The 17,172-nt window shown below is 38.6% G+C and overlaps 1 protein-coding gene across 1 annotated transcript; it reads left to right on the top strand.

Annotated features, from left to right (window-relative positions):
* Positions 1 to 815: 815 nt before the first annotated feature.
* Positions 816 to 14,930, top strand: LOC119775406 (TRPM8 channel-associated factor homolog). The gene is made up of 11 exons (XM_038273377.1): positions 816 to 1,548; positions 1,736 to 1,952; positions 2,787 to 3,072; positions 4,836 to 5,128; positions 7,441 to 7,615; positions 7,696 to 7,790; positions 7,965 to 8,175; positions 10,679 to 10,915; positions 12,846 to 13,069; positions 13,708 to 13,821; positions 13,989 to 14,930. Exons 1-11 carry the CDS (start codon positions 905 to 907, stop codon positions 14,229 to 14,231), a joined length of 2,739 nt encoding a protein of 912 aa, XP_038129305.1. The 5' UTR covers positions 816 to 904; the 3' UTR covers positions 14,232 to 14,930.
* The last annotated feature ends 2,242 nt before the right edge of the window (positions 14,931 to 17,172 follow it).

Raw genomic sequence — 17,172 nt, 5'->3', positions numbered from 1 at the left:
TAATTATCTAAGTGAGTAACTTACCTGGTTTAACAGTTCAGTTCAGCTCCTAAGAGTGAGGCAGGATCCAGCCAATGGACCGGCAACGAAATGCGGCGCAGAGCCGCCCAGAGTGTCCCCGATTCAGCAGCCCCGATGAACAGGCAGAAGTCCAAATCAGGTCAGGGAAACAGCACAGAACAAGGACGGCTCTGAGATCCAGGAGTCCATTACCCTGTCCCGGTCACTCCGACCAGAACAGGAACAGACAGATCCAGGGCTCCAGGAATCCACAGAACATTCAGGCAGGTTCAGGGTTCCATGAGTCCAACAGAGAGCTCAGGCAGAAATGCTGAGTGGAAACAGGAAGGCTCAGCAGTTAAGAGGCTGAAACATGAGAGGAAACAAGGAAAACTGCGGATCATTAAACTAGCTCCCCCCTGCCGAGCCGAAACAGGAGAAGGTCACGCTAAGCGGGGAAGAGCCAGGACAAACCAAAACGAGACTAACAATCCTCTGTAACCACTGGCCTCCTTGAACGAAAACTTTAACTAAGGCATCAAAGTCAAACACAAACAAATTCAAACATACATCATACAACGATCTGGCCCTGATAGCTGGGCTGACATGAATATAAAGCAGCAGACACAGGCGGATAAGATGAGTGATGATTAGAAACCTGGTAGAGTTAGGCAGGTGAGGGAAATTAACAATTATGGCAGCGATCAGGTCAGTCATCTATTCTTCTATTTGTGCTCCACAATAAAAGGTTGTTATCCTAAGAAAACATTTTTTAATGTGCTATTTTAAACCCCAACATTTTGTCTTCATTGCAGAAAGAAGCTACGTCAACATCTCTCCAGGACAGTTGTCTTGAATCCACGACCTCTTTCATCCCAACTGTTGAGCAATAATTAATTCCATCATGTCCACCCAACCAGCTCAGTCTTATAATCAGGATGCCTACAAGGCTCTGCTCAAAGGCATCCAGGAGTTGGACCTTCAGCACTCCAGTGTTCCTTGTAACCTGGTGCTGACAGGAGATGCCTTTCCTTTAGTGATAAACAGCCATGGTCACATCCTCATGGCTGCCTCTGTGTATGGCAGGGGAAGAATTGTGGTCCTGAGCCATGAGACCTACCTGACTCTCTGTCCTGCTCTGGTAGAAAATTCTCTGACCTGGCTGGGAGGAAAGAAGTCTACAAACTTGTCTTTCGGGGTGCAGAAAAAAAGGAAGGCTGTTGCTGATAACCTCAGCAGTTCCAGGTACAAAGTCAGTCTTGTTGAGGAATTTAGTAAAGATCTTGGAGTCGATGTGTACATAACAGATGCCTATGAAGTGGGCACAAAAGCAGGAGACCTGGTAGCCTTCATGAAAGCAGGAGGAGGGATTTTGATTGGTGGACAAGCTTGGTGGTGGTCCTCTCAGAACCCCAAAGAAAATCTTGTCCTTGAGTTTCCAGGGAATAAAGTAACAGCAGTGGCAGGAATCTACTTTTCTGCTCAGTATGGAAAAGCAGAAAAGATACCAGTTTACCATGAGGTCCCAACATCCTGGAGAGCTGTACGGTAAGTTTTAACTTTAGTTTGATTGAACATTTCTTATTTTCTTCTTTACATTGGATCATCCATTAATAGTTACATTTTCTGATGCTAGTGGCGAACTTTAACATTGGTCTTTTTATTTCGAATCTATTTTTCCTCCTTGATTCATTATTACAGCTCTATGTCATGTCTCTTTGTTGTTTCCAAACAGAAATATGATGGATTTTAAAGGAGACCTGGAGTTTCTGCTACAAGGGGTTTCAGATTTTGACCTCCAGGGAGATGGAGTTCCCTCTTTAGCTCTGGTCCATGGTCCTCTCTCTTTTTCCATCTGTACGACAGACAATGGAGAGACCTTTCTGGCAGGGTCATACTATGGACAGGGACGTGTCATTCTGGTCACTCATGAGGCATTTCTGCAGTATGAGGTGTCGTAAAGTAACATAAAAATGTTGCCTCGTTTCACTTAGAGCAGTGGTTCTAAAACCTGGTCCACAAGTACCACGGCTCTGATTGTTTTAGATGCCTCTCTTGCAGAGAAACCTGTCTTAAATTATTGCATGAGGCAGCCATTAAGTGCTGCAGAAATCTGTTAATCATTTCTTCATGTATGGTAGCAAGGACACACCTAAAACTTGCAGGACAGTCATAATTAAGGACAAGGTTTGAGACTTAGAGGATAGAATATGTTTAATGGATTATAAGCCATGGGTTAACAGTACAATGTATAGGCCTGCGCAAATTTTCAATTATCCGGTTCATGTAACCACAAAATGCTTTAATAGGAGGCAACCAGACTTTCTTTTGCTTTTTTCTGATGGAATACAAATCTTCTGTTATCGGAATGACAATAATTCCTCAGTTGTTAGGGAGAAGCAAAAATACCACAAACATGTCAGGAAGCCAAACTGGGTGTTTGTTATGGTCAGATGAAAAACATATCAGGAAGAAAAACACAGAATCTAACGCAGAGGAGAAAGTAGAGCTATGCCAAACATTGCATTTCCATTTGTGACAAAACGTTTGTGAAAAACTCAGGAGGGACGGAATGTTTTTAGGGGGATGGGCCTCCAGGTGATTAAAAACATCAGCAACTCCATCTACAGGTTGCTCCAGCACAGACATTTTTAAGACGCCTGGAAATGTGTCGAAATATTTTCAGAAAAAAAGGAAAGGCTGGTTGCCACTTATTTAACCCTGTTTTGTAGTAGAATGGATAGTTTAAAATGACAATGCTTAAACTATCCTGTTTTTTCTAACAGACACTGGCATCATTTTGGAAGAATGCTTTTAATTGGTTGGACCAAGGCAGAAGAGGAGTTGCTGGATTTCAATCAGGCATTAAACCGTTGCCCTACTTAGGGTTGACATGTAAAACTACACAGTTAAACCAGGAGCTGAGTGTGTTTGTGTGCACAGCATACACTGACACTGATGCAAAGATGATCCAAAACTTTGTGGTGGAAGGAGGAGGCCTGGTGATTGGTGGACATGCCTGGTACTGGGCATCAACACACATCGGTCAAAACCCAATGCAAGACTTCTCAGGTATAAAACTATAATTACTCTTATATAACGTATAAGGCTATTGGATTGACATTGAAACGGAAATACACGGCATAAAAAAAAGCCATTCGGTCTGTCTGTATCTGGAAGTCCCACAGGATCTTGGCTAGGTCATTCTCTACCATCTTTGGAGGTGTTTCCCTTTGACCATATGGTTTCCATATGGTTTCCATATGGTGAAAAAAGGAGTGTTTACAAGCTTGAGTAATTCAGGTGTCCTTGTTATGTACTTTGTTATATACTTAAATGCTTTGGGATTTTGGCCATAAACAATGTATGATGAGCTTTTAGTCCTGGTAGGGAGCAAAAGTCATCATCCCATCATTAAGATGTGTGACCCATTGAGGAAAAAGTGACAGGAAATCCTCAGGCTACCAAAGTCATGTTTTACAGTCAGTAAAGAAATCAACTTTTGTTCAATTATTCAACTGAATATTTTTCCTTAAGTATTGGAATTCATCAAGATTATGTTTGGCAAGGGAGATGGGTCTCTGTGATATTTTTTGGTCGGCAGTGGTTTAGGCCTTGGAACCTTCCCTCTAAGACCATTTTACCCAATCGAGATTCTGATTTTAATTGAGGTCTGCAGTGCTTTTTTTGTTGTTTAACCAGCCATCCTCTCCTAGGCAGGGTCACCACTGCTCAATGTTTACTTGATGTCATGATCAATTTAAGAGATATGACCCACATGCAGAGAACCACTCAGGGAACCAGGGGAAAGGTTTAACAGGTTTATTGAGGAAACAGTACAGGAGTTGGATCTGGAACTCAGAGAACTGGTAAACCGGAACTGGAAAGTCTAAACAGGAGATCACAGTGATCAGTCCAGAGACGGTCGGAAAATTGACAGAGTCTTTGGTACTGTGGGAGCGGGACTCACGTTTAAGGGGGTTCTTGTTTATCCTTGGATCCAGTAGGTGTGGGTTTATCCAGAGAAGAGGGAACTCAGAGAGCGGACAGGTAGACATTCGCTGGACCCTGAGGAGCAATGGAGCAGACTCTCACTTGGATTTCCAAAAGCGACTTGAACGGCTCGTGTGGATGTTTTCCCCTGCTCAGTGTGAACTCAGTTAATCCTTCCAGGGGGAGAGGGCCAGGCATCCAGTTACACAGGAAGGCTTCCTGCTGAAAGGCAAAGACAAAAAACAATGTTAGACTCAGAGAAACAAAGACTCAGCTAAACTAACCTTGGCTAGAGTACCCAAAACTGACAAACACTCTGGCCTCGAGGTAGTGACAGTCCACTGCTCAAATACTCTTCAGTAATAAACCAACGAGTCCCAGGTGTGCAGGAGGGCCAACGACGACAGGGCACCACCTGGTGGTGGAGGGAGAAAAAAACACACAAACAACCCACACAAACTGGATTCCTAACACACCAGTTGTAAATGGTGGCTCTGACTTTTGTTCTCCAGTGTCCTGAAGTCTTAGAATAATATTTTCATACTAGTATGTAGGGTTTTTTTTCTTCTGCTTTTATATATATATATATATATATATATATATATATATATATATATATATATATATATATATATATATATATATATATATATATATATATATATATATATATATATATATGTTGGTCTTTTAATTAAATACAAACAGGCAGTGATGAATGTAAGCAGAAACCATGTAGAAAACAGACAGCAAGATCGAGGTTCAAGAAAAATTCAAGATTATGACTGAATACATCGGTTAGATAAAGAAAGTTGAGGTATAACTTAATTCCTTGTTTCCAGGCAACAAGATCCTAAACAATATGGGATTGAGCTTGCTCAAAGAACATACAAGAGCAGGTGTCTACAAAGCTCCTGATCCAAGCCAGGTCCAAAAATTCCACATCCGTAATCTTGTGAACAGCTTTGCTGGTCATGTTCTAGAGGACAAAGAACTCCCCAGGAAAAATGACGATCACCATAAAAAGCTAGAAGATTTTGCATCATTGTTGAAGATGCAGGCTCATGACTGCTTCTCCTACATAGAGATTCTTTCCATTTTGACTCACATCTTGAAGAAAAGGGGGATCCCACAGGTGCGCTACTCAAAATTTCTTTAATATATGAAGTCACTAGACTATCTCCTAAATTGCAACGTATATACACACACACACACACACACACACTCATATATATATATATACAGGTGCTGGTCATAAAATTAGAATATCATGAAAAAGTAGATTGATTTCAGTAATTCCATTTAAAAAGTGAAACTTGTATATTATATTCATACATTACATACAAACTCATATATTTCAGATGTTTATTTTGTTTAATTTTGATGATTACAAATGACAACAAATGAAAATCATCATATCAGAAAATTAGAATATTACTGAAGACCAATAAAAACAAAGGATTTATAGAAATGTTGGCCAACTGAAAAGTATGAACATGAAAAGTATGAGCATGTACAGCACTCAGTATTTAGTTGGGCCTCCTTTGGCCTGTATTACTGCAGCAATGCGGCGTGGCATGGAGTCGATCAGTCTGTGGCACTGCTCAGGTGTTATGATAGCCCAGGTTGCTCTAATAGTGGCTTTTAGCTCTTCTGAATTGTTGGGTCTGGTGTATTGCATCTTCTTCTTCACAATACCCCATAGATTTTCTATGGGGTTAAGGTCAGGAGAGTTTGCTGGCCAATTAAGAACAGGGATACCATGGTCCTTCAACCAGGTACTGGTAGCTTTGGCACTGTGTGCAGGTGCCAAGTCCTGTTGGAAAATGAAATCTGCATCTCCAAAAAGTTGGTCAGCTGCAGGAAGCATGAAGTGCTCTAAAACTTCCTGGTATGTGGCTGCGTTGACCCTGGACCTCAGAAAACACAATGGACCAACACCAGCAGATGACATGGCACCCCAAACCATCACTGACTGTGGAAACTTTACACTGGACTTCAAGCAACGTGGATGAAGTGCCTCTCTTCTTTTCCTCCAGACTCTGGGACCTTGATTTCCAAAGGAAATGCAAAATTTACTTTCATCAGAGAACATGACTTTGGACCACTCACCAGCAGTCCAGTCCTGTTTCTCTTTAGCCCAGGCAAGACGCTTCTGACGCTGTCTGTGGTTCAAGAGTGGCTTGACACAAGGAATGCGACAGCAGAAACCCATGTCTTTCATACGTCTGTGTGTGGTGGTTCTTGAAGCACTCACTCCAGCTGCAGTCCACTCTTTGTGAATCTCCCCCACATTTTTGAAGGGGTTTTGTTTCACAATCCTCTCCAGGGTGCGGTTATCTCTCTTGCTTGTACACTTTTTTCGACCACATCTTTTCCTTCCCTTCGCCTCTCTATTAATGTGCTTGGACACTGAGCTCTGTGAACAGCCAGCCTCTTTAGCGATGACCTTTTGTGTCTTGCCCTCCTTGTGCAAGGTGTCGATGGTCGTCTTTTGGACAACTGTCAAGTCAGCAGTCTTCCCCATGATTGTGTAGCCTATAGAACTAGACTGAAAGACCATTTAAAGGCTTTTGCAGGTGGTTTGAGTTAATTAGCTGATTAGAGTGTGGCACCAGGGGCCATCAATTTTGAACCTTTTCACAATATTCTAATTTTCTGATATGATGAATTTGAGATTTTCATTTGTTGTCATTTGTAATCATCAAAATTAAACAAAATAAACATCTGAAATATATGAGTTTGTATGTAATGTATGAATATAATATACAAGTTTCACTTTTTAAATGGAATTACTGAAATCAATCTACTTTTTCATGATATTCTAATTTTATGACCAGCACCTGTATATATATATAGAAATATATGATATTCTTTTGAGTATTAAATGTGCAGTGTATATCTGTTTTCAGCCTCATTTTCCATAAATTAGGAAACATCATTCCTATCGATTAAGAGCTGCAAGGCTTTGTGCTGCTTCATTGACCAGCTTTGTTGAAAAAGGCTGTTGGACTGAATTATTTTATGTGGCATGTTGCATTTCTTTAAGGGATACAAATGATAGAGGAAGGACAAATACAAGGGCACACCACACTTTTTAGATTTTTATTTATAAAAAAAAAATATCCTAACCACCTTTACCTTCAACTTTACAATGATATGCCACTTCATATTGGTCTTTTAAATAAAACTACAGTATAGTACTTTGCACACGGGGCTTTGGGAAATAAACAGCATTGCCACAATTCAAGTTCAAATTACTGCAGCAGTTTCTTCTTCCTCTTTAGTCCACCAGATAAACCCCTTCCCCAACACATTACTTTGGCTGATACCTATAAATGCAGCTCTCTTCAAATATAGAACAAGTCTCTCGTGAATAAAATATTTATAGAATTCAGTGTTTTGAGGAAGATTAATCTCAACCTACAATGTGAACTATATTTTAAGCCGAGTAAGCAGAACCCTGTGAAGCATCCTAAAGATCGCATGCTCCTCATGCTGGTAACACATGTGTATGAAGCTTCGACAAACCAGGAAGAGCTTCTACCCTACATCATCAAGGATAACCCACCACTTCCTGTGGTTAAGGGTCAACTGATCAAGATCACTGCCCAGACAGGAGGTCAGATCATTTTTCTTTCATTGTCTCATTGTTATTCTTTAACTCAAGGAAGATATGAAATAGGAATTTTTGTGTGACAGAAAACGAGGAGTGGATCAGTACAGGCCTGTACCTCCCTCCTGGTATGAAGACAGAGGTTACATTGTCGACCAAGCTTGTCCGGAGGGGATGGGTGGTACTGTGCTTAAAATCAAACCTTTACTCTCTTTATTCTATCCTCTAATCATTCTGCTATATCACACATGATCCAAATGAAATAATATTACAATTCACCAAGCCAGGCAGTAAAATACAGCTGCACCTTATGCAGGTTTTGAATCCATAGACATTTGGTATGTTTCATCTAAAGATCCAGATTGGATGCCAAAGCGATGTACTGAAGCAGGAGGAGTTATGGAGAGCGCCATGTGTCATCAAGAGGTTCCCTGTTACAGCTGAAAGGATGCAGGTGTGGAACCTGTGGGGAGGACTCATCTACCTGCTGGCTCCACGTGATGTAAAGGTGGATAAGGAGGAAATCATGGTTCAGCAGGCTGTTTCTGCTCCCTATTACAAGTCTGGTGAGTGTGTTCTATCAGCTAATGTTCCATTGAAGAGATTTCTGAGGATTGGTGTGGATGAAATTCTTTCCTGAGAAATTAGTAATGGGTATTTATATCTAAAAACAGCGTAAGGGAGATATTCAGTTTTTTCAAGACACTGTTACATGTGGACTAAGCCAAAGTTCAACAGCATCAGTACAGTTGGCAAAAATGGACAAATGTTTTTTTATTTTTTTTTTGCAGTTTAAATTAAGTAAAGTGTTGTAAAAAAATTTAAAATAAATAAACATGTTTGGACTTTTATAGCTGGTTCTAAGTCAGAACTGTGTTGCCCTGTCTGTCACAGGGCAACACAGAGTCAAACAGGACAAACAACCAAGCACACACACACTGAAACCAAAGGAGAATTTAGAGAAGCCACTGAACCTAACAGTCATGTTTTTGGACTGTGGGAGGAATCCAGAGTACCCGGAGAGAATCCACGCATGCACAGGGAAAACATGCAAACTCCATGCAGAAAAGGCCAGGCCGGGAATCAAAAACACTGCTTCACTTTGCAGTTTCATATGCATGGCTGCATTTATATTAATTATTCATATCCGTTTATTGGGACAATAACTAGTTTAATTGCAGTAAGTGATTTTGGTAGGTTAGTTATTCATTGTTCCATACATTTTTGCATTTTGTGATGTTAAAAAACTGATGTCCTGAGTTTTTTCTTGAAATTCTACACTTTTGGCCTCAGGTCTTGGTCTGGGGAAGTCTGGTTTTGGTCTTGGTCTCAGAAAAACCGTTCTTGACTCCATCGTTGGTCTTGAAAACATCTATATCTATATAATGGTTTGAATTTAAAAACACTGTGTGCCCACTTTTTACTTCAGTCCAGTGACAAATGATCCTGTTTATTATTGATAAAAGTAGAAAACAAAAGCTCTACTCACTGTTGTACAGGATTTAATCAAATTTAGCAACATCTACATTGCAATAGCTAACTTTCCTCTGTAGGATCATGAGGGCTCTGAAGGCTAAATCTAAAACTTGTTGATTATGTTTTTATATGTCATGCATTCTGTTCATAATTTCCAGTTCTACGTTTTCACATTAATGATCTCTTGCAGAGAGCATATGGCAACATGTTTAAAATATTTTTTTTCCACCTGGGCTATTACTTTTCCCCAGAGGATGATACACAAGCAAAAGTTTGTTTTCAGTTATCTTTAGTCTCAGCATATGTATATAAAAATTTTCATAAATTATTTTGACATTTAAAGGCTTTTACCTCTTTTCCAATGCTGCCAGTAGTAGGAGTAAAGAACGCTCATGCTGGTGTTGTAAACGTGTGTAATGGAGATAATTGCACCCAAATGATACAGAATGGGTGTGTGCATGGACCTCACTCAGAATGACTTGGACAAAAAATCTCTCAATATCGGAATAAAATTATTTCAAGTGGAATCGGATTAGAATACTCAGTCTAACATTTTTACATTAAACATGTCATGTTTGGCTTAAGGTTCCTAACCCACATGCAGAACACACTGAGGCTGAAGAAAAGTTCAAAGGTTTATTGAAATAATTCTGCACAAAGAATAAACAGATCCAGGGGTTAATCAGATCCAGGACTGGTCACGAGTGGGTTCACTGCAGAGGGGGACAGAGGAGTTAGTGGATGTCCAGATAATTTGCAGGATGTGAGTGAGCAGGACAGTACCTGTTCAAGAGTTTGAGCTGAGCGGCAGAGGGGGAGAACCTAGAGGGTCCAGAGGCTGTCGGCAGGCTGAGGGCTTGGCGGAGGCAGAGCTTGGTTTGAGTATTTGCAGATCACAGATTTGAGTTTCCCTTCCAGATTCTTCAGAGAGCGGGCAGGCAGGTTTTTGACAGGAATTTTCTCCAGGGTTCTTCAGAGATCAGACTGGCAGATTTCCAACAGAGATACTCTTCAGGGTTTCTGGTTTCAGGCAGGTTCAATCTGGGAAGCAGAAAGGAGAAAACAGATCAGGTTCAGGTTTTCAGGGAGTCAGAGATTCAGACAGGCAGGTTGGCTCAGGCTTGCTAACCGTAACTGGCAAACACTCTGGCACTGGAGAGACGTCCTCTGCCTCCTTAAATACTGATCTCCTGATGAACAGACGAGCGACAGGTGATGCAATCAGCTCCGGCTCCAGGAGATCTAGTACGCCCTCTGGTGGAGAAAGTGGACAGACCTCGAGATCCCAACAAAACATATGTAATCTGATCCGGCCTTCAATCCGATTGTGTCCATGTAAATGTTGCTAGTGTGGAATTTCACCTTAACTTACACCTTAACCTTTGAAATGTTGTTTTTTATATTATACTGTCATTGGTGTAAATCTTGTATGCAATTCTTTTTGTCACTTTTAAACCAAATTTTTCCTGATGTAGGAAAATAAAGGTTTTTTTTTGTTCTATTTGCAAACTTTTCCAACTTTTTGTTACTTACATTTATTAGTAATATTCTGTAGATATTTTCATCATACTATCCACCCTTTGATTAACTTAGGGGTAACAACAGCAGCTGATTGGTCCTCTCTGCGCCAAGCTCCGGCACCCTGGGCAGAGATGGAGTTTGAAAACATCATCCTCACTGTGCCGTCGCACATCATTCGTCACGTGGAGAATCCGATGAAGGTGGAAAAACTCTGGAATGGCATCATGAAGGGTGTTGCAGACCTGGCTGTCATTCCACAGAAATTCATACGCAAGGAACGCATTGTGGCTGATGTGCAGATTTCAGCTGGTAAGAGGGCTTTCTTTGATTAAAATGTAGGATTTGGGGAATTCTCTGACCATTATTTTAAAATTTGCTCAATCAAAAACATTAAAACTCAAACCAAAAGCTTTGGTTATAACATAACTTTTTATATAAGAAAAGGATTAAAAAACAAAACAACATGGATGAAGTCAGTTTCATATTCTGCCAGACAACAGGAAGTTTGACCAAGAAAATCTCAACCTGGGTAATCCTTATTTTATTACTTTAATACCTGCATTTTTGTGAAGAGACAGGAAAACATGTCCATCTGAGAAACTGATGCATTTAAAACTAGTAAGGAAAGCACTCGCAGAGCACAGACCTCCACCAAGCAGTGAATATTGCCCCACATTGTGACTTACACCTGTAGTTAAATCTCACACGTGGTCATTACCAAAGTTTTATGAATTGTTCCTTTGTATGAGGGGCACCTTTGGTAACAATTTCCTTAAACTCGTTTCATAAGTTTATAAATAAGTCACAGCTTGTGTCTGCAGCCTCTGGTGTTTGTTCTGCTCCCACCTTCTTCATTCACTTTGCTTGTTTGATCAGTGGATTGAGACTTCGAGCAAAGCATTTCTCATGTTTACTGTGTTTTTGTCTTCAGTATAATACTTCTGGACTATTTTCTTTGTTGAGTCAGATGCTGAAGCTGTCAATAGTCACTGCTTCCACTCTCTGGCTTAGGAGCAAACTGCTTGTTCAGCCAAATAATGTAAATTAATCCTAAAAAAAAAATCTGATAGCAGATAATGGTTATCATCAGCAATATTCAATGGATTGCTTTTTTGACTGAGGTGCACCTTTATAAAAATGTCAATAAAAACCGTTCAGAACTTTTCAAGTTATCCTATAATGAGTGAGAACAGAGGGATCCAGTATTCAGGCAAGACAGAGAGTGGAATAACTTAAAAAACGTTTATTAAAGCAACAATGGACGGTTTAGCAGCAGCTAGGGCATCTGAGGCAGGGTTCAGACCTTTCCCAGAGAACAAGGTTGATAGCAGCCGGTCAGCTGAAAAGACACAACGCTTGTCGCACAGAGTTCCAGATGGCGAAGCCTTGAAGGAAGCAGGACTGACAGGAGATCAGTTCCGAGCAGATGACGGAGGAAGGCAGGATAATCCAGAGGGCAAAGTCAAGAGGCAGATCCAGAATCTGAAGACAGGTCAGGCAAACAGATCAGAACAGGGGCAGGCAGACTCAAAGGTCCAAAGACAGAAACGGGTCAGGATCAGGTACACTAGAACACTATAGGTAACGCAATAAAAACACTCACCTAGGACTCAAGAATAATCTGGCACTGATAGGCAAGATCAAGCAGTTTAAATAGAAGCAGGAGCAGGTGGTCAGATGAGGAGTGACGAGAAACAGGGCAGAGTTATACAGGTGAATAAAATGAGCAATTGAGCCAGTAATCAGCCCTGAGATCATGACATATCCTGTAAACAGAAGGACAAACAAACATACAGAAATTCTCCTAAAAACATAACCACTTGGCGGAGGTATTAAAAATACATCAACAAACAAAACTAACCCCATTTGATGCAATAGCATATTTAGGACAGATGAGTTTGTTATAATTTAGGCTTATGAGCTTAAAATAAAAAATGTAGATATAAACCCTATAATCAAATGGTAAAAATGCAACAAAAAGGATAATTGAACACAGTTTCAGTAAAACATGTACATCATCCTGCTGAAATCTAGCTTTAATACTTTTTGCAAATACTTCTTTTCTAAACTGTTACCCTTCTCTGATGACCCAAAAGTATTTCATCCATGATTTATAAAAACATTTATTTAGTGGAGGAGCAGTATTGTGGCTGTGAGTAAATCAGCTGGCTGAAGAGTGGAAAATAATTTTGATATTTGATTTTGACATTTAAACTCAGATTTTACTGCTTCTTTGCAGGGTGGATGCATTCAGGCTATCCCATGATGATGCACTCTTCAATAGGAGGTGAGCTGTTTAACCCAGAGGATGCAAGAACCAAAGGTCTGTGGGGAGAAGTTCATGAACTGGGACACAATCAACAGAGAACCTGCTGGGAGTTTAGTCCCCACACTACAGAAGCCACATGTAACCTTTGGTCAGTTTACGTGCACGAGGAGGTGTTGGGACTCAACAGAGCAAAGGTTACTTTCTCTTTCTTAACAGACACCAGACCACAGATGCTTTGTTTTCTCAAGTCCAGTTCAGTCTCTTAATCACATTATTACTACTACTACTATTACACAAGGATGAACTAACAAAAAAAGAAACAAGCTCCCCTTTACTCCTAACTGTCGTCCTACACTGAAAAAGATAAGCCATTTTTGGCATATTATATATTTAGAACACAATTGTTTCATGTTAGCAGGGTAGGGCATAAAACAATTGTGTTAAATTAACTAAATATGATTAAATAAATACTAAAAACGGTTGCATTATTTTTTCTGTGTACTTCCATTTGCCATTATTTTATGCCATTTGCAGAAATAATAACTCAAACTTGGAGACCTTTTTACCTTTATCAAAAATTATATTGATGTTTAATTTATTTAGTTATGGATATTTATAAAAATATATAATCAAACACTATTAATAATTTATCACTCAAACTAACAGATATTTAAAATACACCAGAGAAATTAGTCACTAGCATTTAATCATAATAATTAACAATCATTAACTGAATACCAACAATGTTACAGAATTCAAACATGTTGTGAAATTAGGTCTTTTTAACCTCCAGTGAATGTTATATATTATAATTCATATCTGCAATCGACAGGCTCATCCCGAGATGACCTCACAGAGTCGGAAGAAACGTGTGGAGAAGTACGTTAAAGAGGGCAGGAAGCTCAGCAACTGGGAGGTTTGGACTGCTCTGGAGACATACCTGCAGGTTAGAACACAAACAATAAATCACATTCTGATAAAAATGTTATAGTCAAAATTATTTTACTCACTAGGTAAATTAGTAATTGTATTAAATCAGCTATCTGTGTGGCTCATTGCTCATCAAAACAAAAAAAAAACATCTGCATAATCTTAACTCTTTACTTCTTGTAGCTCCAGGAAAGGTTTGGCTGGGCTGTCTTTAAGAAAGTGTTTGCTCGCTATCATGACATGAGGAACTTTCCTGAAGACAACGAAGAAAAGATGAACCTCTACGCCGAGACTTTCTCCAAAGCCACAGAGATGAACCTGACTGGATTCTTCAAAGCCTGGGGATGGCCCATCAAACCAGCCACTGAAGAGAAACTGTCCAGACTGCCTCCCTGGATCGATCACCCCATGGCCCAATATTCCTAGAAATCCAACTAGATAGCACTCAGAGCTTAGTGACATGGATTAGTTGATGATAGATCTAGGTTGTCTTGTTTTCCTATTTTAATGGTAGAAATGTTTAATGATAAACAAGCTTGCGTATCATATTGGATAAACAAATCTATGTGATTATATTTTTAAAGATGGTGTAGGAGCCGTTTGTCCTTAATTTATTGCCACCAGGGGACGTACTTCATTTTGAATTTCCAATTGTTTGATGGGGGATGGGATTATTTAAGGTCAACCATGATTCTGGTCAGCTGTTGTTAATGAGAGGAGGCAATTTTCTACTGTGTTCGGTTTCGATCATTGTCAAATTTATATATTGATGTAAAGGGCAAGTAATACAACTATAGCCATTGTTCTTCTATGAAATGATTTTATTTTAGGTCAAACTAAAGATTGGCATTATAATCTTTATTGAGCACAGTAAAAACAAAGCCTTTTAGGAATAATAACCAGTAGCCTAGAATATAGGATTTTAGCTGCTACAGATGCAAAACCAATGATATGAAATGTTTGTTTGAAAAGAAAGAAAAATATAGAAGAATTAGTTTCCAGTAATTAGAAGAGAGGCTAATTCAAACCTATGCTTGTAATCAAGGTGCTTAAATAACGATTAAATAAGTACACAGATTAATTAAAGATTAGTAAGATAAGATAAGAAAGGAACAAAGGTGGCATCATTAATATGAAAGTTTAGGTTTAATGTTATAAAGCCTGACTATCCTAAAGGTGGGCCCTGTTGAGGCAGATGTTCACATTCAGCCCTTAAACTACATAATGCATTTAATGCATTGATTTTTAGTTCTAATCTGCGTTCAACACAAGGCTTTCATGATTACAAAACAGTTCTCCCAATTAGTTTTCCACAGATGTATACATTTTAAGGTCAACATAACTATTTTTGGTCCTTTAGAGTGAAAATAACTACATAAGACGCCCATATTTCTACTCAAATCCATCACAGTATATGTAATGTAAAACAATAAAAAGCATCTTCTCATAGCAGTCTCTCAGAGGAGTATCCTCAGAATCAATATTAAAGCTCCAGTTGTAATTCCAGTCATAAAACATTAAGTATATGTCATCAGCAAAGGCCAGATCATATCTAAAAGGAGTCCAACAATTAATGTTAGCACTTTTATTTGTCCAGATTACCTAAATTTCCTTTTATCGATCATATTTTATTTCTTTGATCTGTATGATTTGATCAAATTGTATCCATAAATGGCCTTGAGATTACATTTGTTATAAATTGGCGTTCCGTAAATAAATTAAATTGAATTGAATTCCTCCATTAGTGTGTGGTTTGTGTATGAATGTAAGGATGGCTGAATGAAGTGTAAAGCATATTAGGATTCATGAACTTAATAAAGCACTATACAAGTGTGGGCTATTAACCATTTACAAATAAATCAGATATAGGAACAGTTCAAGAAGTAATTACACTGGAAAATGTTTTACCCTTACACAGGTACCAGAAGCTTGCATTCATAAATGTTACCGCTGGAACTATTCTTTATCTATATCAGAAATGTGTTTTCAGGTAGAAATAGCTTCTAAAATGCATAGAAAAGAGCAAAGCCACATAAAGAAATGCAGCAGAAAAATTCTTCGAACAAAAAATACTGCAATTACTACATATAGAAGCAATAAGAAATTTTCACACAAGTATCTGTGATTTATATTCCTTACATTTTTAAAACAAACATTACTCGATAGTCTTGGCGTCGGTTTAATGTTTATAGATGTTTATTTCACGTCATGTTTGCCATCCAATGCAGATCATTGGTGGCATCCACATTTATCGAAAACTAGGGTAATTGGATGCAAGGGTGTAACTTTCTGATGAAAGTTGGTGGGGACACTCTTAGGGTGGGGGCGATGAACCTACAGTTACTCCACACAAATGCTTTCAAAAGGGTTTGTATTTTCCAAAAATTAGCTCAAACAAATATGAGTTGAATTAATTGCTTTACTATTATTGAGAAAACAAAAGACCCAAAATACATTGACATTTATATTTATAGATAGACATTAATGTATATTTAAAAAAAGGATCAATAACAGCCGATTCCGACGCAAACAGCAATTTATCACCTCTGGTAAATATTACATCAAATTTCATTAATAAAATTTTTATTAACCTGGTTGTCTAAGTCTGTAGTAATTTTTTTTAATTAAGCTTTTGTTTTTTGTCTTTCTCATAAGTCCCAATAGGATTTTAAAAGCATCCTTATTAATTTCAGCAAAAATTGCAGAATTGCAATTAGATCACATAATAAGAATATCATTGAATTTAAGAAAAACTACCACTGTTTAAATAAGTCACCTTTTGTTATCTTAGTCTGGACTTAAAAAAGATCAATAAAATAAGAAAACAACGTGAAATACATACTATAAACCAGCACTTTGATAGTTCAAGGAAAATAAGTTATCTTAATATGTTTTTATGCAGTTCCTTTAATGCAAGTTTTCCACAGAAGTCTTATACTTCCTTCTACACCGTTGACTAAGTGCATGAATCATAGAACACAAGAAGTGATGATGAGGTAGGCATGATTTCACAAAAAATTACATAAGATTCATCTTTCACTGTTTCTTTAAAATTTCAAGTTAGACTTTTATCTTCCCTGATAGTGAAGCCATCAGCAAAACAAAACATTTTCTATAGATCTACCGCTTGCAGAGTGAGTCCTTTCCAGGTACAGTTTTCATAAGAATAAAATAGAAGAACTTGTAGTTTCTGAGTTTCTCTTGAAAACAGGGAAGAAATCTTCGTGACACAAAAAGTCTTCCAGTTTGTTCCAACAAGTATTTCTATCATCATATTCATCAATAAACCTCAACTCAAAACCTGTATATTAAACATGATGCTCAGCTTTGCCTTCTGAGAGACAATTTAATGCAAATAACCAGTTCA

The sequence above is a fragment of the Cyprinodon tularosa genome, unplaced genomic scaffold (genome assembly GCF_016077235.1).
Source record: "Cyprinodon tularosa strain WSP-4 unplaced genomic scaffold, ASM1607723v1 ctg87, whole genome shotgun sequence".
NCBI classification, from domain to species: Eukaryota; Metazoa; Chordata; class Actinopteri; order Cyprinodontiformes; family Cyprinodontidae; genus Cyprinodon; species Cyprinodon tularosa.
Note: the sequence above shows the minus strand (reverse complement) of the source record. Positions and strands in the feature narration are given on the sequence as shown.

Excerpts from the sequence above, each read along its gene's own strand:
- LOC119775406 (XM_038273377.1), top strand. The coding sequence starts at position 905 with ATGTCCACCCAACCAGCTCAGTCTTATAATCAGGATGCCTACAAGGCT. Across the intron at positions 8,176-10,678 it reads TGCTCCCTATTACAAGTCTG|GGGTAACAACAGCAGCTGAT; the intron begins GTGAGTGTGTTC and ends TGATTAACTTAG. Across the intron at positions 10,916-12,845 it reads TGATGTGCAGATTTCAGCTG|GGTGGATGCATTCAGGCTAT; the intron begins GTAAGAGGGCTT and ends GCTTCTTTGCAG.